We start from the raw sequence: 23,734 nt of genomic DNA, 5'->3' as shown, positions 1-23,734 counted from the left end.
ATATACCACTAAGATGAAAAGGCAAGCAGCTGACTGGGAGGAAATACTCATAACACAAACATCTGAGAAAGGACTTATATGTAGGATATTCAAATAACTCTTCCAACTCAAAAACAGAAAAAGAACAATTTGAAAATGGGCAAGAGTTGAATAGTTACTTGACAAAACATGTACAAATGACCAATAAGTACATGAAAAAGTGCTCAACATCATTAGTTTTCAGAGAACTGCAAATTTAACTACAATGAGATACCACATTTCCACTAGAGTGGCTAAAATGTGTTGATGAGGATGTGGAGTAACTGGACTCTCACGCATTGCTGCTGGGAATGCAAAATGGTACCACCACTTTGTAAATTGTTGGCCACTTCTCCCAAACATACACTTACCTTATAATCCAACAGAAATGAAAACATATATCCACAGAAAGACATCTATACATCTAGTCATGGCAACTTTATCATGACCAAAAACTGTATAGCACTGAAAAATCCATCACTAGGTAAACGGATAAAAAATTTCTGATATATCCACACAAAGGAATACCACTGAGCAATGAAAAGGTCTGAATGACACACATTCAGGAATCTCAGAACCATTATGCTAGAAGATACAAAAAGCACTATATGATAAATGATATGAAACTCTAGAGAAGTCTGAGTATACCTTTAACAAAACCCTACAGCTGTACACTTCAAATAGGTGCATTTTATATGTAAGTTATAGCTTGGTAAAGTTAACATTTTCTGCATATTAGAGGACATAAGATTTCTCCTCTTTAAAATAGGGACAATAATATCTACATCATATATTGTTGTGATGAGTAAATGAGTTAGGATTAGTTCATATGACACACTTAAGGCTTGTCTGGCATATAATAAAAAAATGTTAGCAGGATAACTGCACAACAAAGTCACTATAACCAGTGGTTCTCAACTAAGGGCAATTGTGCCCCCCAGGAGAAACTAGGCAATGTCTGGAAACACTGCTGATTGTCATGACTGGAGGGGTACTACCGGCACCTGGCCAATAGAGGCCAGGGATGTTGCTGAACATCCTACAAGGCATAGAACAGCCTACACAGCAAAGAATAATCTGACCCAAAATGTCAATACAACAGAGGTTCAGAAACCCATTTATTAAAGAAAATAAGTGACAGAACAATCCACAGATGGAAAAGAAATATTCCAAGTGCACATAATCAACATGGAATTCAAATCCAGAATGTGTAGGTGTGTGTGTGTGTGTTAGTGGTGGTGCAAAAGTAATTGCATTTTTGGACCATTAATTTTAAATCATTAACTAGGCTCAAACACATCTTTATTAATCAAAATAGGAACCATTACAATCAACACATTTTTGCCAACGAGAAATAAATTTGTTTATTCCTGCAGCATAAACATCCATGCTTCTGGATTCAACAAACTCTTGGAAAGCATTTTTCTGCTTCCTGCTGGTGTGGAAGCATTTCACCTGCAAAAACCTGTCAAGATGCTTCAAGAAGTGGTAGTTGGTTTGCAAGAAGTCAGGTGAATCTGGCAGATGAGGCAAAATTTCATAGACCAATTCCTTCAACTTCTGAAGCACTGGTTGTGCAACATGCAGTTGGGCATTATCATGGAGAAGAATTGGGACCTGCTAGGCGCAGTGACTCACGCCTGTAATCCCAGCACTTTGGGAGGCTGAGGCGGGTGGATCACTTGAGGTCAGGAGTTCGAGACTAGCCTGGCCAACATAGTGAAACCCTGCTTCTACTAAAAATACAAAAATTAGCCAGGCATGGTGGCAGGTGCCTGCAATTTGAGGTACTCGGGAGGGCGAGGTAGAATTGTTTGAACCTGGGAGGCAGAGGTTGCAGTGAGCCGAAACTGAACCACTGCACTCCAGCCTGGGTGACAGAGTGAGACTATGTCTCGGAAAAAAAAAAAGAAAAGAAAAGAATTGGACCCTTTCTGTGGATCTATGCCAGCAGCAGGTGTTTCAGTTTTCGGTGCACCTCATCAATTTGCTGAGCATACATCTCTGATGTAATGGTTTCGCTGGGATTCAGAAAGTTGTAGTGCATCAGAATGGCAGCAGAGCACCAAACAGTGACCATGACCTTTCTTTGGTGCAAGTTTGGCTTTGGGAAGTGCTTTGCAGCTTCTCAGTCCAACCACTGAACTGGTCATCACTGGTTGTCATATAAAATCCACTTTTCGTTGCACGTCACAATCTGATTGAGAAATGGTTTGTTGTTGTTGCACAGATGATGACACTTCAAAATGACGATTTTAAAAATTTTTGCTCAGCTCATGAGGCACCCACTTATTGAGCTTTCTCACCTTTCCAATTTGCTTCAAATGCCAAACGACCATAGATTGGTCGACGTTGAGTTCTTAGGCAACTTCCTGCATAGCTGTAAGAGGATCAGCTTCAACAATTGCTCTCAATTAGTTGTTGTCAACTTCCAATGGCTGGCCACTGTGTTCCTCATATTCAAGGCTCTAGTCTCCTTTGCAAAACTTCTTGAATCACAGCTGCCCTATATGTTCGTTAGTAGTTCCTGGGCCAAATGCACTGTTCATGTTTCAAGTTATCTCTGCTGCATTATGACCCATTTTGAACTCAAATAAGAAAATCACTTGAAGTTGCTTTTTGTCTAATATCATTTCCATAGTCTAAAATAAATATAAACAGCAAGTAATAAGTCATTAGCAAAAAAAAAACAAAGTCAGAAATGCCCATTAAAATGATGTATAACATAACCACATTTAAGAAGGTTTAAGAGGGTATTCCAGTATCAAATGACAAATTTCAACGATGCAAAAACCTCAATTACTTTTGCACCATCCTAATATACCCTACAAATCAAAAAGAAAAGAACAAGACCAATAGGAAAAAGAAGAATGAGACTAAGACCAGAAAACAAAACATCCTCAACCTGCAAGGAATGCAAAGTGAACACAAGATAAGAGTTTTAAAACCAATAAACTGACAAAAAATAAAAATTCTGACAATATTACATGTTGGTGATGACACAGAAGAACAAGAATCTGTATTATACACAACAGACAAAAGGTAATGATGGCCAATATGTATACACGCATGAATGCACATATACGTTCTTATGCAAGTATTAGAGTAACAAATAATGAATAAACATAGTGGTTACTCTATAGATTGATATCTTCAATTACTGTTCCTGCTTTTTGTAAGCTTTTAAATGGTTCCCATTCACTGAACACTTATGTATCCAGTAAAGTAGATAACATAGGTGCTTTATATACTTCATATTTGTTAGTCCTTAAATCTGTTGCAGATATTAATAGTCCTCTTTTTTCAGATGTGTAAAACTGAGTTTCAGTGTAAACTGAATCTCTGAGAGATTAAGTCATTTTCTCAAGGTTCAGAACAGTAAGTGGCAGAGAAAGTGCAGGATTGAGGCTAGGGTCTTTCTACTCCAAAGCCTAACCCTGTCCGTCCCAGAGTGATACAATATTATAACCTACGCCCTGATATTTAACAAAATTAAAGCATTCTTGGGAATACTTCTAGTTTTCATAGAAAGATCCTCAATCAAGATCATTCTGGAATGTGCAGAAGATAAAAAGAAATGGGATGGCAAAACGCAGAGAAAGCAAGGCAAATGAAAGCTACAAACCTCTCCCTTAGATAAATGTACACATGAGCCGGGAGCGGTGGCTCACGCCTGTAACCCCAGCACTTTGGGAGGCCAAGGCGGCTGGATCACCTGAGGTCGGGCGTTCAAGATCAGCCTGATCAACATGGTGAAACCTCGCCTCCACTAAATACAAAAGAAATTTAGCTGGGCGTGATGGCAGGTGCCTGTAATCCCAGTTACTCGGGAGGCTGAGGCAGAATAGCTTGAACTCAGGGGGCGGAGGTTGCAGTAAGCCGAGATCGTGCCATTGCACTCCAGCCTGGGCAACAAGAGCAAAACTCCAGTCTCAAAAAAAAAAAAAAAAAGAAAGAAAAAAGAAAAAACAGGGCCGGGCACGGTGGCTCACACCTGTAATTCCAGCACTTTGGGAGGCCAAGGCAGGCGGATCACGAGGTCAGGAGATTGAGACCATCCTGGCTAACATGGTGAAACTCCATCTCTACTAAAAATACAAAAAATTAGCCGGGCATGGTGGTGGGCACCTGTAGTCCCAGCTACTTGGGAGGCTGAGGCAGGAGAATGGTGTGAACCCAGGAGGCGGAGCTTACAGTGAGCTGAGGTGGTGCCACTGCACTCCAGCCTGGGCAACAGAGCGAAACTCCATCTCAAAAAAAAGTAAGAAAAATAAATGTACACAGTACACAGACATCAAATTATGTATATAATTTCAGTGGTTCACAAATTCCCTGGGAGCGCCAACAGGCCGTTCTTCAGATTCCAGGTTAAGAACAGCTACTTTAGGGGCTAAGTTCAATTATAATATTTCAGTGACCAAATTTCTTTGACCAGAGTTATGCTATCAGCTAGTGCATAAGCATTTCACACACACTGCTCGCGTTCAGAAATCTTTGTTTGCCTCAGTAAAATTTACCATCATTCTTACTGTAATGAGCTCTTTGCTCTAGAAGTACATACAAGGGAAGTAATGAGATTGGTAGACATATGACACTGGTAGAATTAGTTTGAACATCTGTGTAAAGGCTACCTTTGAGAGTTCGAAGATAGAACAAGGAACATCACACTAAAAGAAAAAAAAGAGGTTGGCTCCTTTTTGTATCTATAGACAATTACTGGTAAAACTTACAACCCACTTCATACACTATTTGCAAAAATGCACCATAGGGTTCAACATCTTCAGCTGTCATACAAGAAAATGTCACACAACAGGGACGTTAATCCATTAGTCTATTTTTTTCACTTGTATTTGTCTTTTTCTTTATATGTCCTTCTTTCTCATTTTGGGCGTTGGTTCGTGTCTTTCCTATTCTCTAGTCCCACTCATAATTCTTTCATTCTGCCGTTTTTATCCTGTAAATAGATGTAATGTAGGATTATTTTATTATATAGATTTCATGTTTTCCAGCAACCTAATCTTTCCGTCAATAAATACATCTAAACCGGTTACTTTATCTATCCTTGTTTCTCAATTGAGTATTTTAATACGAATCTTTTGATTGTGACAAAGATACACTCCCGACCAAACTTTAGTCAAGCATAGGCTTATCTGTGCAACAGTTAAAAAATCTAGTTTTAACAAGAACCTCCCCAATCCTTGGTATCTGTTCTTCATCCTCCACCATTCCCCAGATGATGTCTGATCACGTCTTCAGCAAGAATTATGTTAGGTTACTTAAGCCAGAATCTCCCTGATGTGTCCTCTTAATAATTTTCCATCCACTGATCGCCCTACCCCCAACTATCTTGCTCCTTGGCTATAAATTCTTACTTGCCTATGCTATGTTCACAGTTGAGCCCAATCTCTTTCCCCCACTACAAAATCCCATTACAGTGGTCCGTATACTTATTTTGAAGGTCCTGAATAAAGTCTGCCTTACTATACTTGAACAAGTATCATCATCAAATAATTTTTTTAAACAATAGGAAAGGGAGGCACCGTCTATATTGTATACTGGTTTGGAGGTATGCTCCATCCAGCATACTGTCTCGTTTATTTCACAAACATCTGAGTACTATCTATGAGAAGAATTGTGTTATGCAGACAAAAGAACTAGTGAACACTTGTGGGAGACTTCAAAAATTAGAGAAATTACGTAAAATGTCCTCATGTTTCTTAATGATAAAGCATGTCAACCATAAATTTATCTGCAACGTTTAAAAAGTTATATTTTTCAACAAGCATAACGTGGGGAGAGATTACAACATACAATGACTCCATACCACATAAATTTGGCAATTAATTTTAATATTGCCTCCTTAGACTTTAAAGAACACTCCCTAAGCATACAGATTTATAGTACTCAATCCCTTAATTTTTCTAAATATCTTCTAGAATTTGACTTTAGTCTCCTTTCCATAATTGAGAATAATTATTTGTCATAAAGATGGTTTGCACGCCCCAACTTCACTTTCATCTAGGAAATTAGTGAAATAAATGGACCAGACCTTGAAGTTTTTAAAATCTGGACTTGAAACCTGGCTCTGCAAACAAGCTAGTACAAGTCACTTAACATAGCTCCCTCAATCTCATTTTATTCCCCCTCCTAAAACATGCTAAAATACATCTCATAATGTTCTAAGGGTGAAATGAGATAAAATATCTCCATTACTTAGCACAGTACTTGGCATAAAATCCAATGTCCAATCAACAAAGCGGATTCTAAGCTTCTCAACTCTTGCAAGAAAGAGCGTGTATTTCCTTAAATCTCTGCCCTCACAATAACTAGCACTAGTCACACATAAGAGAAACTCGGTGACTCCCAGGGACTGCCTTAGGAGAAAGTTTCTGGAAGTTTCGACATTCCAGAAACTTTCTCCTAAGGCAGTCCGTGGGAGTCACTGAGTCAGTTCATTTCCATTATTTTTTTGGAGGCAGCCCTAACTCCACAGATGTATTCCACTATCAGATACACCAGATGTTTATACAAAAATGTTTTCGTGATATTTTAATCGTCTTAATAGCCTTTCAACATGTTCTCATGGTTCTTAGAAGGCAAATTCTTTACTATGGCCTAGTGATCCAGTTGGTCCCAGCTCATTTCCCACCCTCACTTAGGATGTTCTGGCCACATCTGCCCTCTAGCTGATCCTTGAACACCCTAAACTTACTCCATCCTCAGGTCATATTTCCCTCCAACTGGAATGCCCCTCACATCCTAACAGGCTAGGCTCAAACACCGCCTCCTAAGACAGCCCCTGTCTTGAGTCCTCTGCTTCTCCCAGTACTCCACTGTATTCATAGCATAGCACTTCCTAAGACAGCCCCTGTCTTGAGTCCTCTGCTTCTCCCAGTACTCCACTGTATTCATAGCATAGCACTTCCCCACCACCCCAAATTCTCCCTGCTTTCTTTCCAACTGAGTTGTCTCCTCTAGACTGTGAGCTTCTTGAGAACAGGGACTGTGTCTGCTTCTAGATGCATCCCCACTGCCTAGAACCGTGTCTGGCACAGAGCAAGCCAGCGACCTCCGGGCTGCGGCTTTGAGGCCCACGGCGCTTTCGCTGTAACTGCGCGAACCAACTCCTGAACAGCCCGCTTTCCTGGGTCTCGAGGCCAAGGGCCTCTTTTCCCCCAGAGGGCCTCCGTCGGGAGTGCTGGCCGCTCATCCTGCCGAGTCACAGGTGAGGTTTAGGATTCTCCGCCGCGGTGGACCTCCACGAGACCGCGAAGCAGGTGAACATCCTCCCGCGGAACCTGAGCTGCCAAGGGCTGGGGAGGAGAACAGAAGCTGGCGTCGGCTGCCGCCAGAACCTGTCAGGAGTCTTTTATGTGGACTATGGAGGTGAGGTGTCGGTCAAGGAGGTGGGCCCTGACTCGAAGCAGTAAGAGACAGCAGAAAACCAGTCACCGCAAAACGGCTTCCAAAGAACCAACTGGAAAACTCACCGGAAAGCGTAGGCTGCCCAGACGCCCCGAGGGACCAAAGCTGAAGGGAGGAGCCCTCGTAAGCAGACAAGAGTGCGCGCGTCGAGCTTGCGCAGCCGCAGTAGAAGCCACACGCTCTTCGGCAGGCTGCGCAACCGCAGTCGAGGCCTCGTGTGCCCGGGGTGGGGCACGAAACTGGGCGGAGCTAGGTCCCCTCGCGCGCTGACGCGACTGGTCGCGGCGGAAGGGTGTAAGCACGCAGGCGCGACGGTGGCTCGGGGGCGGCAGGGAGGCGGGGTCGCGCAGGCGCTGTGAGAGGCGGTAGCGGCGGCGGCGGCGGTGGTATCGGCGGCAGCTGTGAGGGGGTTCCGGGAAGATGGTGCTGATCAAGGAATTGTGAGTGGGTCTGTGGGCGCGAGCGAGGCCGTGGGACGGCAGTGATGGGAGATTTGTTGATGGAGAAGTGGCAGGATATTCCTAAATCGGAGTCAGCCCTGTGTCAGCCCCTCCCTGCGGGCGCCCCCTCCCTACCCCGGCCCCTTCGAAGCCCCTCAGCGAGTGCGCCCCTCGGCCCTCCAGGCATTGCTGTGGTAACACGGCCTCTCCCTTCCCCGGGGCGAAGGCGGCTGGGTCCCGGCCGGAGCGCATGGCTCGGGAAGGCGCGGCCGGGAGTTTCCGCTGGGACCCGCCTTCTCCCCAACCCCCCACCCCCAGGCTGGGTCTGGGCCCACCCCCAGGCCCGCCGGTGGGAAGGAGCCGCAGTCCGAGGGTGGGAGAGACATGTTGGTTCTGACTGTGATTTGTCGTCCGGGGTGGAGTCCCCTGGTAACCAGCGGGAGATGGGCTTGCCGGTTGAAGGCAGCCCTCGTGTCAGGACTCGCGGTGGGACGTTGGCGCCTTGAAGTTCGTGGTGGAGCCGGGATTCCGGAAAGCCTCTGCTTTCCTGGGCAGCTCCGCTGACTTGACGGGAGAGCCTTTTCTCTTTTTGGTTTCCGCATGTTTTAAGATGAGGTGACATCCCGGGCCCCACCTACTTTCTTAGAAGTTAACACGTGCTCTGTCAAATGGAGGGATTTCGAGGTGCATCCGACTGGCCAAGTGATTTTGTTGAAAAGTCACGGCTTTTCCTACTGGCAAGGACTGTAAACATTACGGAAATCTGCTTGCCTTTGAATGTTCGTCTGTCGCAGCTGGTTCGTGTCGTCAGCATCCTTTGGGCAGCTAGGGAGGTCGAGTATGGCCCATTCGTTGGTTTTCAAATTCTTCATTTTAAATTCTTAGAAATATTTTTGGCTTAATTTAGCTTTCTTCAGACACCTTATTTTTAGTGTTCTTAAACCTCCTTTAAAAAGTCACTGATGCACTTCTCTGAGACTTAATACCTCCCAAAGACTCCCTGTCTCACCCAGAATAAAAGTCAAAGCCTCTGCAACAGCTACAAGGCTTTACACTTTTTTTTCCTGCCCTGATCTCATTTACTACCTTTTCCTTGCCCATTCCATCTTCGTAAGCTTCCTTGCTGTTCCTCTGCTACTCTAGAATAAGTTCAGTTCAAGGCCTTTCCACCTGATTTTGTTCCCTTTGCTTGAAGTGTTCTTCCCTTGGCACACTAACTCACCTCCTTCCAGGTCTTTGCTCAGACGTCACCTTCTCAGGGAATCCCTTTCTGAAGACCTAATTGTAGTTCCCACTATTTGGGGTGGTATTTGTCTTCCCTGCTTTATCGGTCTCCATAGTACTTATCACCATCCAACATGCCAATACAATTTATTATTATTATTTTTCTCCTACTAGTTGTGTTCTCTTTTTACATGTAAGGGCCATGAGTTTGTTTTGCTCACTCTCATATCCCCAGTTTTTAGAATAGTCCCTCGCATGTAATAGGTGCTCAGTAAATATTTGTTAATGAATTGATGAAAAATGATAACTTTGGTCGGTGACAGGGATTTTGAGAAGAGACATTTTGCCTTTTGTTGGTAGAGTGAAAATTCTCAATTAAAGCTTATTTATAGTACTGAATATTGGGTTTATATAAAACTTTTCTTCCAAGTCGTTTATACAGTGTATCAAACAAGTGTTCATTACTCTGACTTCTAGATGATGTGGGTAGATGGGTGGCAGACACTAAAACAAATGGAGAAAATAAGAAGGAAATTGACTTGGACCAAGTTACACAGCAAGTGAATTGCAGAACTGATTTTAAATAGATCCAGTCATTTTTCTTTCATTGGAGTATTTCCTCCCTCCAAAAGTGTTACAGACACACAGTATTCAGTAGATCCCTTTGACAGTATGTGAGTAGTATGAAGCTAACTCTTGGAAAGCAGTTCCTATTGGGAATTTGCGCACTGTGCTTTTTGCAGACATTTGCTTTCATTATGAAGATTTAAATGTACCCAGATAATGAATGTTGACACGTGCCCAAAGTCTAATTATTTTTCCCAAAGAGTTATAAATTAAGTTTCTTGATGTTAACTCTTCATGTGTATCTCCCCTAGATTTTTTTTTCCTCCTAGACTTTTTGAAGGTAGAAGCTGTTTCTTAAGTAATGTCAGTATCTAGCACAGCATCTAGGCCTAACATGCTCTGAAGAATTCAGTGTTGTTCAATGAAAAATTGATACTTCTTACTCTCAAGTCAACTTTCTAAAATTCTTGTTGGTTAGGAGCAACGAATAGCTTATTCCTATGTGAAGATATTGGTAACTAAAATACGTTGGCAAATGTTTGTTGTCTTATAAAATTCTTTTTTATTTTTATGTTTTTTTTTTTTTTTTTTGAGGCGGAGTCTCTGTTGCCCAGGCTGGAGTGCAGTGGCATGATCTCTGCTCACTGCAACCTCTGCCTCCCAGGTTTAAGCGATTTTCCTGCCTCAGCCTCCCAAGTAGCTGGAACTACAGGCGCACGCCACCATGACTGGCTACATTTTTTTTATTTTTAGTAGAGACAGGGTTTCACCCTGCTGGCCAGGCTGGTCTGGAACTCATGACCTCGGGTGATCCGCCCACAAAGTGCTGGGATTACAGGTGTGAGTCACTGCACCTGGCCCTCTATTTATTTTTTTATAAGAATTAAAATGTTAGAAATGACTTTCGAGGTGGGCTGTTTCCCTTCAAGTTATTATTTAAGCAGTAGATGAAGTTACCATTAATGTAAAGTCCTGGTTTTAAAGAATTAGTTACTGATTCCATTTGGAAATTATTTTTATGAGGATTTTCAGACATTTGAACATTTTCAACTGGCACTAAAAATTGAATACTGCGTTTAGAATAACAACAGAAAATCAAAGCCTGTATGTTCCTTTTCCCTTTTACTTGTTAAGCAAATCTTGAAGAAATTACTTGACTCATTGTTCTGAATGTCTTAATCAGTCACTTTCATTTTTTGAAAGAATTTCCTTGAAAGTGTTCTTAAATAAAAATAGGGATCTTCCTGTTAGTGAGTGTAAAATTACTCAGCAGTGATTCTTTGGTTTTGTGAAACTTAAGGGAAGACTAACTCTTCTTTCTCTATCCCTTCCTTCCATTCCCTCTGCAGTCCATCATCTTGGTTCAGGCCTTTGTGACAGTTCTTGCCTAGCCTCCCAAAAGATAGCTTTCCCCACTTCTCCTGCTTGTCAGTGTTTTCAACCACCTGCAGATGACTTCTTCAGGTCAGCTGTAGTTGTCACTTACCTCTTGGACCAACCTTTTGGGATTCCTTATTGCCTAATGAATTTAATGGATTTCTTACCATAGTATTCCAGGTCCTGATAATCTGCTCCCAACCTATGGCTTTCTAGTCTTCCTCTCCCCCATTTTATGCTCTGGGACAGTGAGCAAGTTAGTGTATACTGAGAAGAGAAATGATTCGGAATTTTTAGGTATAGAAGGACTTAGAAGAAGTTTATTCTTGATGGAGAGTAGAAATTAGTGACCATTGTGGGTTTGAGAGTGTTCATTGTTTTTGAATCACCGTTACCAGAAAGAAAAAGAGTGGCGAGTAACTCAGTAGTCAAAGGGGAGGGAGTAACAGACTTGTGCATGTTGGAGATTGAGGTAATGTGAACATTCAGACATAGATGTTTGAGGAGAGTAGGGAGAAAGGAGTAGATGGAAAGTGTAGCTGGAATGCAAACTAGATATAATCTGGGTTCTACTACTCTCTTCATACTTACGAATAAGAAAGACTATTAAAAAAAATGCCTAGGCCAAAAAGATTGTCACTAATACAAACAATAAGCTAAATGACTCTTACTGCAAGAAAAAAAGAAAAAGAAATTATAGCTGAAAAGAAATTGGAATGAGGAAAACTATTGAAAATTTTCCATAAAATGACAGGTAAGATTAGGAAAGTATGAGAAGGATCGTATACCCCCATCCCACAAAAAAGGAAGTTGCTGTCTTGGAACCAACTATAATTATGAGACCATTGTTATACAGGGATGTTCTTGGTTTTCAGGATTTATGGTGGAAATAAATTAAGGACTCTTCTTATAAAATCTAGAGATAAGATGCAATATTTTGATAAAATAATATACCATGATACTGTTTTTGGATTTTATCTTTTAAGACTGCTTGCAATGGAGCTATAATGACATCTTTTTGGTATATACAATAAGAAACTCTTGGACAGGATCAAACACATGTAAACCTTATATTGTATATATGCTGGAAGGGATTATTATAAGGTTCAAATAGTTTCCATAGTAAAATTTTTCTTATTAATTCTACACGACTCCTTATTTTTGTCTTAGTAAACTTGAGGAATAATTGAATAGTGGGGGAACAGTTTCTGGAAGCATTTATTCAATGAGATTCAAGACACGTATTCTGTAAGAAGCATCATAAAAACAAAATGCACAGTATATAGGTGGAGAATGAAACCATACTAAAAATTTAGTCAGGGCAACCTGACCAGACAATCTACAAATAATACGTTCTTTACCCTGCAATTTTCAATGTTGAGTTTTCTCTTTTTTCTTTACTCACAAGAATCTCTGCAGCTGCTGTTTGGGGTCCTGGGAACACTAAATGCAAATGATCATTGAGACCCAGGAATGATAGTTTTAGTTCCCCAATTATGGTGTAGGCATTGCAAAGACCCTCTTCCATAAATGACACCCTTGTGTTTTTTTGATTTAAGAGACCTGTCTCTGTTATCATTGGATTTAAGGTAAAACCTCTTCAGAGATCTGTGTTTAAAGCTATTTCATATGTAATATATATATTTTTTCTTTTGTCTTTTTAGCCGTGTGGTTTTGCCATGTTCTGTTCAGGAGGTGAGTTTTTCTTGCTTCTGCATCATTTTATTGGTATATGTACTATACTTTGATATGTTACTCTAAACTCACATTTTCGTAGTATTGATTTACCTTTTCATTCCACCTTATGTGACAAAATTAATTATATGAATGATAATTGCAATGAATTGCAAAATGAATTAAATGAATGGTAATGAATTTCTTGCTACACTGCCTTGTTTTGGAAGAGTCTAAAGAATGTAGTTTAACCTCCTGTCTAGTGCAGGAATTCTTTCTCCAACATCCCAGAGAAATGAGGCTCCAGCCTCAACTTAAGTACTTTAAGGTTAAGTAGCTTGCTGCTTAGAGAAGCAGCCTACTTTACTGTTGGACATTTTAAACATTTGTGTTTGAACCAAAATCTGCTTTTCCTATAATGCTTGACTCTTGTTTACAGTTTATCCCATTTGAGCAATGGGAAATAAGCCTGTTCTGTCTTGTAGTGGTTAATCCTTCAGGTTTTCTGATGGCAGCTCTCCCCTCCAGCCAACCCCATCCCCCACAAGCACTTTTATTTCATCTTAGAAAGTCTCAAGGTTAAACATTCCCAGCACATTCACTTGGCTTAATACAGCATGATATGTGGACTTGCTACCAGCTGGTCCTGTTACTATATGTGTTGTAATTGTTGATCTGAACTGAAAACAGTATTCCAGACACGGTATGACCAGCACACAACTGTAAGAGCTTATTGTTTTCCTCAGTCTGGACATGATACAGACATATATCACCTATTCAGAACTTGCATGTCCTGCAGTTATAGCCATGTGTATTGTAGCCAAGAATGAAGATAAGAGCAGAAACAGCTTCTGAGAAATCAAGATATATATAGCAAAACCCATAAAACCCTCTAGGCTCTTCTGTAACTTGCACACAGTTCCCATTTGCTCAGTTATCTGGTTTTCCTAGAGCTGACAGTAGATTAGAAGCAGTGACTTGGAAGTGGGACAAAACAAACTGATAACCTAAGAGTGACAGCTGACAGAAGACAGAAAGAAATGCAGGAAGTGAAAAAGAGTAGCTGTCTGGCACTGTTTAGTGTAGACTTGAACACAGTTGTTTATATCTCAGGAGTATTCACTGTATTAAAACACTCCAGAGAAGCTACGCACCCTATTCTCTATTTGCACAATTGATTGTTTGAAGTTGAATGTGGAAATTGACACTTGTTTCTGTTAGACTTTTTCTTTTGATTTCAGCTGGTTGAATCAGCTTGTGGAAATCTTTTTGAGTCTTGGTATTGTCACTGAAAATACTGTTCTCGGCTTTTTGTTATACTCCCCCCAACTTTTTTTTTTTTTTTTTTTTTTGGAGTTGGAGTCTTGCTCTGTTGCCCAGGCTGGAGTACAGTATTGCGATCTCAGCTCTCTGCAACCTCCGCCTCCTGGGTTCAAGCAATTCTCCCTGCCTCAGCCTCCCTAGTAGCTGGGATTACAGGCACCCGCCACTGCACCTGGCTAATTTTTGTATATTTAATAGAGACCGGGTTTCACCATATTGGTCAGGCTGGTCTCAAACTCCTGACCTCAAGTGATCCACCTGCCTCAGCCTCCCAAAGCCTTGGGATTACAAGCATGAGCCACTGTGCCAGGCCTGTATGCACATTTTTAAAACATGCCTTCTGTGTCTATTTCTTATTCTTTTTTTTTTAATTTTTTATTCTTAAAAAAGGAGAATGAGAGAAAACTAAGTAGCATGCCATGAAATGTCAGTCCATTAACGTTTTTTTGGATACAGTTCATTTGAATTTTGTTATTGTGTGTTCCTGACCAAAATGAAATTTATCTTTTGACCTAGACTCATTTTAGTCCTGTTTTAGAATATGATAGTGTTTAAAAGTACATGTTGAAGGTATTTAAGGATTGTGGCATTATTAGACTAACCCTAGTGTTGTATCATGGAAAGCCAAAAGGAGAAATGCAGTCCTGTCTGCAGGCCCTACAGAAATTTATTTTGGGAGCATTTAAGAAACATGTTTGGTTTCAACTTCCCAAACACTTCCAAATTGAGTAAGAGTGTGTGTGTGGGTGTGTTTTTAAATTTAACTAATAGGCAAGATAGCATCATATCTCCATGTGATTTGTAGATATGAATGTTTACTGAGCTTAAACTACCTGTTGTTTTGGTCCCTCACATAAAATGTTAATTTTGAAATTACAAATTCTTAGAGGTAGATTTTTGTAGTTTTTCTTTGAAAATATGCTTATGAAGAAGAAATACACTTCTTCAAGCTGTTTTCATTAGAAGGAAGAAATTTAGCCAAATTTGAAGTGATGGAAGATAGTGCCACAGTTGGGTCAGTGTAACAAATTAGAACACGAGAACTTTTTCCAACATTTGTTGGAACTAGCGACTCCAGATTGGCGTAGAAAATACAGTTGACTTACAGGTATTGATGCAGGCCTCTGAGATTTCTGATTCACGTTAAATGAAATAGAAGCTACTGTCAGCAATTTCCTACCTTTTATGGTAATATGTATACATTTATATTACTTTAAAAACAGTTTCTGTTTATTCTCTTTACTTGAGGACTCACAATGAACCATTTCCGATCTTGGGCCCCCAATACTGTTTCTGGTTAGCTGAAGAAGGACCAAATTGAGTGTATCATAAATAAGTCATAAGTTAAAAATGACCCCAGAAGTCTACTAAGATTTGGACTATCTATTATGTTTCTTTGGATTTCCAGGCTTTTGTTATTACAGTTTACATCCCTCCCCTTTATCATTAAGAACAATATGCTGGTTGCTCAGCTTTAGTTGGCAAAGTGCCAGTTGTATTTCTGCCATAACTTTCTTGGAATTTTGTTTAGTTAAATGAGAAATAATAGAAGTGAAAATGCTTTGTAAAGTACAAATATATATTGTTCAAAAGTTAAACCAAGTTTCGAGACATTTTCTTGATAAATGGGTAGTGTAAAGGCACCAGAGTATTTGTAACTGGCAAATTTGTTGAATAATGAAAGTTTATAAAATACAGGTTTTTAAAACTGTATAATAATCTGTGGTTTGTCTTCCTAAACGTATTAATTTCTAATTTGAGTTGTGTTTTCATATTGAACACAGTTGTGCTTTCATATTGAACACAGTTGTGCTGAATGGTTTGGATATGCTTTTCTATATCATCTGTATTATTAAGATTTTAGCATACTAAATTTCTGCAGTTACTACTGACTTACTCAGTTTCTGTATTCTTTGAAATTTCAGTATCAGGTTGGGCAGCTTTACTCTGTTGCAGAAGCTAGTAAGAATGAGACTGGTGGTGGAGAAGGAATTGAAGTCTTAAAGAATGAACCTTATGAGAAGGATGGAGAAAAGGGACAGTATACGCACAAAATTTATCACCTAAAGAGGTAAGCGGTGTTCACATTTGACGCCTTGTAACTACCTGGCTTACTTATGATGCATGTAACTAGCTAACTTAACTAGTAGATGTGAAGTACATTTTTAATTTCAGTGTGATAATATATTGCATTTTAATTTTTTGAGAGAACCTCCTCCTTTATTTGTAAATTAGAAAAGGATTATATCTGCTTATAACAAAAATTCAGATAAAACCTTAGTCCCTGCTCCTTGCCATCAAATATTTGTAACACAGAGAGAAACACTAGAAGCAGCTTAGAGTTTATCCTTCTAGATCATTTTCTGTATATATTCAAAGGAATTTTTAAAACATAGCGATGTATTACTTGTATCAATTTTAGTTTTCTACAACAAATGGACCATACGAATGGTTTTGCAGTTTGCTTTATTTCTGATGAACATCTTCCATATTGTTATTTAATATCTGTGTGATTCTTTTTAAAGCTAAGTAAAATTTCTTCTGGACATAGTATAGTTTACTTAACCATTCCCTATGTTGTAAGTCCATTTAGGTATTTTAGAATTTTCTAGTTTTTGTCTGTTATAAATAATGTTTCTGGCCAGGTGTGGTGGCTCACATCTGTAATCTCAGCACTTTGGGAGACAGAGGCAGGAGGATTGCTTAAGCCTAGGAGTTCGACACCAGCCTGGGCAACACAAGGAGACCCCATCTCTAGTACAACAACAACAACAACAACAACAGCAAAAAAATTGGCCAGGCACGGTGGCTCACGCTTGTAATCCCAGCACTTTGGGAGGCTGAGGTGGGCAGATTACGAGGTCAAGAGATCGAGACCACCCTGGTCAGCATGGTGAAACCCTGTCTCTACTAAAAATACAAAAATTAGCCTGGGTGTGGTGGCGCACGCCTATAGTCCCAGCTACTTGGGAGGCTGAGGCAGCAGAATCGCTTGAACCAGGGAGGTGGAGGTTGCAGTGAGCCGAGATCACGCCACTGCACTCCAGCCTGGTGACAGAGCGAGACTCCGTCTCAAAAAAAAAAAAAGAAATTAGTGGGGCATGGTGGTGTACGCTTATGGTCCCAGCTACTTGGGATGCTGAGGTGGGATGATCACTTGGACCCAGGAGTTAGAGGTTGCAGTGGGCTGTGATCACTGCACGTCAGCCTGGGCGAAAGAACAAGACGGACGCTGTCTCAAAAAATAAACTTTTATGAACATGGTTGTACATGTGTCTATATGCCTTAGGTTACTGTTCCTAAGAGAAATTATAAAATGAGAAATTAATAAAAGGATTGCTGGGAGGACATGCACCTTTTAAATTTTGATATTACTGCCAAAATTGCCCTTCAAGAGTTTGATAGTATTTTTCCATAGTTTTCTTTTTAATTTTTGCTAATTTCGTAGACAAAAGATAGTCTCTTGTTAAAATTTGTATTTCTTTATTAGTGAGGTTGAATGTCTTTTTATGTTAATTGACCATTTGAATTTCTTGTATGACTTTTGACTCTTCATATGCTTTCTTCATTGTTTTTTTTTTCTCTTTGGTTTGTTGAAGTTTTTTTGCACATTCCCTTAAGTTTGGCAGTCTAATCTGTATCTTTGGCATAAATATTTTAAAACAAAAAATGCTGGCCAAGTGCGGTGGCTGAGGCCTATAATCCCAGAACTTGGGAGGCCAAGGTGGGAGGATTGCTTGAGCTCAGGAGTTTGAGACCAGTCTGGGCAATATAGTGAGACCTCATCTCCACAAAAAGAAGAAACAAGCCAAAAAAAAAAAAAAAAAAGTACTACCAGTGTTTATCTAAGGGCAGAAGACCAGTAATGGCTTTTAAGAGTCCATTTTGTCATTGTCTCCCTAGTTAATTACAGGTGGGGGATCTTTTGCCTCTATTCTCTTCATATTGAAATGAATCATACTCATGTTTTGTGGAACTCCTTAAAGTTGTAGCTGTCATGATCAGATTTTTTTTATATTTCCTCAGCTTAACTCTGCTACTTGGTTTACAGTGACCCATAACCTACTCATCCTTGGTTTATAGTGACACATAATCTTATCTCTTTATAGAACCTTAAATTTTATCATTATTTTCGCTTAGAATACAGCATTTCTTTGCTTCTGTTGCTGGTTTGACTTAAGAAATACAGCAGTAACTCTGATCAATCAATTATCCATAGGGAAGGTCTTTTCATGGTTTCTATTAATTTGTTAGTACTCTAAGTATATCTGAAAAATAAGTCTATTGAGAGAAGATTTTGGCATTCCAGATGGTATAGTCTATATATATTTAAAGTTTTAAATTTGCTTATATATACTCAGCTTTCTTTTTCTAGCATTTTTGCATTTACCTGTTAATTGAAGTATACCCCACCACATATAAAAGTTCCTCTTAAAGACACTGGACTCTTCCTGGGGGTTCTAAAATAAGCCAAAAAGTTTGATGTATAAAATTTTTTATTGGCCTCTGATGTTCTGTTTAGATCACTATCCTATAAGTAAATAAATTTGAAATAGATTCAAAATGTCCTCTGGTTGAAATCTAAGAGTTGGAATGTTGAGGAAGTGTTTGATACATTCTTGCATGGAAAAGAACAGTTTGAAATAATGTGTAATACATAATACGTTACATGTGTTTTGAAAAAAATCAGAAAAAAAAAAGCCTAAAAAAGGTAAATTAAGATGTTGAGAATATTTATCACCTGGTAGTGGGATATGGGTGATTTAAAAAATCCCACTTAAATCACCCATATCCCACTACCAGGTGATAAATATTCTCTTCTGTATTTTCATTTTTATGAGAAAGAAAAGGAATGTTAAATATGATTTTTGAAACAGTTGATTTAGGTAACACTCCAGTCATGAATAAGGAGTCTCGTAAGTTGAAGAGGGCTAGATAAATATGGTTAGTGCAAGAGATATTCTTATTCCGGGGAGGTTATTTGGGGATGAGGTTCAGAATTCCTCTCAGGCTTTTAGTGGTTAAATAAAAGAAGATTTTGGCTCTCGGTGGCCAACCTTCCAGCACATTTGGGCTTCTAGAACAACTTCTCCATTCCTAGGAGGAGCGGGGTACCCTGTGGTTTTATCCTCTCATGCACTCATTTACTTGTCATTGCAATCCTGAGAAATAGACGATATTCATATTGTACCTAAGACACTAAGGCACACATTTACCCAAGGTCACAGCTAATAAGTGACAGAATGGTGACAGAGACCTAGGTGCTCTGATTTCAAATCCCACACCCTTTTGTCCCAGATGCCTGATGAATACAAGGCACTCCCATGAGAAGGGAGAGAGGGGATCTGCTGGGATGGCGAGGGTTGATTCCCATAGAAGGTTGGCCTTATCACACAAAGATGGCAGCTGTGGGCAAAAGCACAGAGAGGAATGAGACAGGAAAGGGAAAAAGGCAAGAGGGTGGCAGTAATGAGTCTCAGGCAGCACGGGAAATAATGACTATTCTGACAGTAGTGAGGAACAAAAACCTAACCAATAATAAATAAACTGGGCAAAACAGGGCCCATTTGCTGTCCTCTGGAGGAGGGAATGGCTATGGGGCAGTCAGATGTCCACAATGACAAATTTCTCAGTGTCAACATTGAAAGCACATCAGCCACAGGATAACTATATTATGGAAGGGCAAAGAATCATTTAGTAGTAAGTGCTGAGGCCTTCACTGTTCTGCAGGAAAGACCTCCATCCCAAGGCAAGCCTAAAGGTGCAGCCCCATGAGACTTACAGTTTTCTTTAGGGCATCATCTCAGCATGCTGAAGACATACCCACAGTCCCTAGCTAGTTTTAGAGCTCTCCCTGAGGAAGTTAAATTTGTGTCTAGTAATATGTTTGCTTTTTCAACAACATTTACTCCATAAATTATCCTAAGCTGGGTGCACCATCACTATATAACATCAATAAAACTACAAACTTGACTAAGGCCACCAAGACCTTATTTTACTTTTGAGATACTTGAAATTCTGAGATCTACTTTAGCCAGTATAACTCAGGTCTCTGGATTCCCTGACCTGTATGCTTTCTCGTTTCAGCAAAACACTTCTTGGTAGCATATATACACTTAATCTCAACCAGAAGGTTGAGAAACAGTCTTTGTGAATATTGACAAAATCTGAAAGTTGGTTACTCATTGCACGGGACATTTGAAATGTCTGGTTTCCTTGAATCTCAGGTGATACATCATCTCATGGGATAATGAGATTTTGTCCATATTTTGTTTGATAACTTAGAGTGAGTGTTTGCCCATGGTAATTCTGAACAGATCTAGTACTTATGTATTTTTACTGTGTGCTGGTCACTGGGTTATTGGAAGTGTTTTAGGTGGGAGTTTATTCATTCCTCACAGCAACTTTTTATAGTGAGGAAACTGAGGTCCAGAAAGGTTTAACTTACCCCATGTCTCACTGCTATTTGGTAGCAGAGATAGGACTTGAACACAGACCAACTCCAGAACCTGCCCTCTTAACCACTTTGCTCAACTAACCACTTTGCTCTACATCTGAATCCTGTGGAAGAGTTATTTTCCATTTCCTGAAGTTAACTCCTTGGGAGTTTACAGAAAAATTCTTCCAAAACCACAGGTTTCACCATCTCTTACTTTCTCTGAAGTCTTTAACGTCTAAAGTCTTCTTCCAAAATAAAGCTAAACTTAACAAGGTATTTAAGATTCCCAATTGTATAAGTCCATCCAGAACAAAAACCCTTGGCTGTAAGCAAGCCAGTCTCTGCTGTCTTCCTAACATAAACTGTTCAGCCCACCCTGAGCATTTTTTTCAGCCCCTTATGCTGGGGCCTCTCATAACCTGCTTGGTTTTCTGAGTACACCTCAGAACTATCCTATGCAGAGGCATTCCATGGCTGATTTTATTCACTTCGATCCCTCTTCCCTAAATCCATCATATTTGTCATTTCAACTCATTTTGATACCTAGTCATATATTTCCATATGTGCATGTTTGTCTTGTTGTATCCTGTTTTCCACTAAAGTTTGTTTCTTTAATACTCACTTAGTAGTAGATGGTAGTGAAAGAGGAAGGAATTTACTGGGCAGAGAATTTTGGAGCAAGACAAAGAAATGTGTTGTAACTTTCAGATGGTATTTCAGAGAAAAGCTTGTAGCTCTCCTGAGACCTCACTGTACGAACGCACTGACCAGTCCTTTTTGCTAGTTTATTTGCTCACCCTTCTTGAGGAAAGTCAGCTTTATTATTTCTTATTCTGCATAAGTGTTACACTTTCACCATCTTCAGTCAGTCCTGATTGATGGGGAATTTATAAAGCTTTGCCAACTCCAGAACCACCTTGTTTCCCAAAGGTCGAAACAGAAGAGGTTTTTATTGAAAAATAGTTATTTTAAAATTTCATGTGGTTCCAAGGTAAGAGTTCATTTTTGTAAGCAAAAGGAGTCATTTGCCAGGAACTTAAATTATGTTTAAAAATGAGAAATTTAAATCACCTGAAAATGAAAGGATTGATTGTAATATACTTCTTCACATTCAGAGAGCATCTTGCACTTGTAAGAAATTAATAGGCTGGGTGTGGTGGCTTGGCTGGAATCCCAGCACTTTGGGAGGCCAAGGCGGGTGGATTATTTGAAGTCAGGAGTTCGAAACCAGCCTGGCCAACATGGTGAAACCCCGTCTCTACTAAAAATACAAAAAATTTAGCAGAATGTGGTGGCAGGCACCTGTAATCCCAGCTACTTGGGAGGCTGAGGCAGGAGGATTGCTTGAACCTGGGAGGCGGAGATTGCAGTGAGCCAAGATAATGATTGCACTCCAGCCTGGGAGACAAGAGTGAGACTCCGTCTCAAACAAAAAAAGTAAAGGAAAAATTTATAAATATCAGCCAAACATAATTTGTTCTTGAGTCAAGAATTAGCCATCATAGACACGTTATTTGTCATTATATGTAGTTTAGTCCTAAATCTTTCACAGTTCAGAGTTTTCCAAATCAAGAGTGATCCTGTTTCTGAAAAATATCAGAAGTATTTTCTGAAATATATTGTTTCCTCTTGATGGTGTATCTCATTTTTCATTTATTATTCCCCTTTTATTGTGTGAAAAATACTTTTCTCTTTGTTTTTTGTAATTCTCCAGGACTTTAGAGTCTCTTGTCTCCCAGAAGTTAGGCAGTTTGTGTCTGGTTATTTTATTCCCTTCCCACAAACTGGGTTTTTAAATCATTTCTGTAATTTCCCTCCTCATGTATCTTCTTTTCTTTCTTCCATCTCCATCATTACTGTTAATCAATCAAAGTTACCATTCTCTCTCTTAGACTTGCCTCCTGGCTGATATTTTGCCATCCATTCTTTTTCTGACTTTAAAAGTAATTGAGATATAATTTATATGCCATAAAATTTATTCTTTTAAAATGCACACTTTAGTAGTTTTTGGTATATTCACAGAGTTGGGCAACTGCCATTGTTACTTAATTTCAGAACATTTTCAACAATCCAGAAAGAAATCTCGTATTCATTAACAGTCACTGACTATTACCCCCTCCTCCGAGTGCCTGGCAACCACTGATCTACTTTCTGTCTCTGTAGATGTACTGTGGATATTTTATATAAATGGAATCATGTAATATGTGGCCTTCCGTGATTGACTTCTTTCACTTAGCGTGTTTTCAAGGCTTGTCTGTGTTAAAGCATGTATCACTACTGCTTTGATTGCTGAGTAATATTCCATTGTATAGGCCTGCCACATTTTGTTTATCCATTCATCAGTTGTTGAACATTTGGGTTGTTTTCACTTTTGGCTGTTACAAGTAATGCTGCTGTTAACATTTGTGCATACTTTTTTGTGTGTGTGTGAACATGTTTTCGGTTCTCTTGGAGATATATATTGCTGTGAGTGAAATTGGCTGGGTCGTATGATCACTCTGTGTTTAACCTTTTGAGGAACTGTCAATCAGCTTCCCGAAACAACTACACCGCTTTATAATGTTACTAGCAGTGTATGAAGGTTCCAGTTTCTCCACATCCTCATTATCTTTTTTATTACAACCATTCTAGTGTGTGTGAAGTGGTATCTCATTGTGGTTTTGGTTTTGATTTGCATTTTCTTGGTGATTAATGATGTTAACATCTTTTCAAATGCTTTTTGGTCATTTGTATATCTTCTTTGTTTGAAGAAATATCTGTTCAAATCTTGCACCCCCACTTTCTTTTTAGTTTTTTTTTTTTTTTTTTTTGGGAGACAGGGTCTCACTATGTCATCTAGGCTGGACTGCAGTTGCTTGATGATAGCTCACTGTAGCCTTGAACTCCTGGGCTCAAGCAATCCCCCCACCTCAGCCTCTCGAGTAGCTGGGACCATAGGTGTGCACCACTGTGCCCTGCTAATTTTTTTTTTTTGTAGAGGTGGGGGTCTCCCTGTATTGCTCAGGCTGGTCTCCAACTCCTGGTGCTTAAGCTATCCTCCTGCTTCAGCCTCCCAAAGTACTGGGATTACAGGTGTGAGCCACTGGCCTTGGCTGCCCATTCTTTTTTTTTTTTGAGACAGTTTCACTCTTGTTGCCCAGGCTAGAGTGCAGTGGCGTGATCTCGGCTCACCACAACCTCCGCCTTCCGGGTTCAAGAGCTTCTCCTGCCTCAACCTCCCGAGTAGCTGGTATTACAGGCATGCGCC

At 39.9% G+C, this 23,734-nt stretch overlaps 1 protein-coding gene and 1 long non-coding RNA gene across 3 annotated transcripts in view; one reads left to right on the top strand and one right to left on the bottom strand.

Annotated features, from left to right (window-relative positions):
* Positions 1-1,106: 1,106 nt before the first annotated feature.
* LOC134758232 (uncharacterized) lies at positions 1,107-7,814 on the bottom strand. Its single transcript, XR_010133190.1, has 2 exons — positions 7,509-7,814; positions 1,107-4,972 (listed from the first exon to the last, which is right to left on the bottom strand). It is a non-coding gene; the product is annotated as an uncharacterized lncRNA (long non-coding RNA).
* PITPNB (phosphatidylinositol transfer protein beta) overlaps positions 7,793-23,734 on the top strand; it is a 67,833-nt gene continuing 51,891 nt past the window's right edge. For both annotated transcript variants that reach the window (XM_004063217.4, XM_055374081.2), the window contains exons 1-3: positions 7,793-7,883; positions 12,716-12,746; positions 15,974-16,119. In XM_004063217.4, coding sequence (XP_004063265.1) covers positions 7,864-7,883; positions 12,716-12,746; positions 15,974-16,119 — 197 coding nt within the window. In that variant the 5' untranslated portion in view covers positions 7,793-7,863. The remainder of the gene's footprint in view (positions 7,884-12,715; positions 12,747-15,973; positions 16,120-23,734) is intronic.

This window comes from Gorilla gorilla, chromosome 23, assembly GCF_029281585.2.
Source record: "Gorilla gorilla gorilla isolate KB3781 chromosome 23, NHGRI_mGorGor1-v2.1_pri, whole genome shotgun sequence".
NCBI lineage: Eukaryota > Metazoa > Chordata > Mammalia > Primates > Hominidae > Gorilla > Gorilla gorilla.
This window is presented reverse-complemented; position numbering and strand designations above follow the sequence as displayed.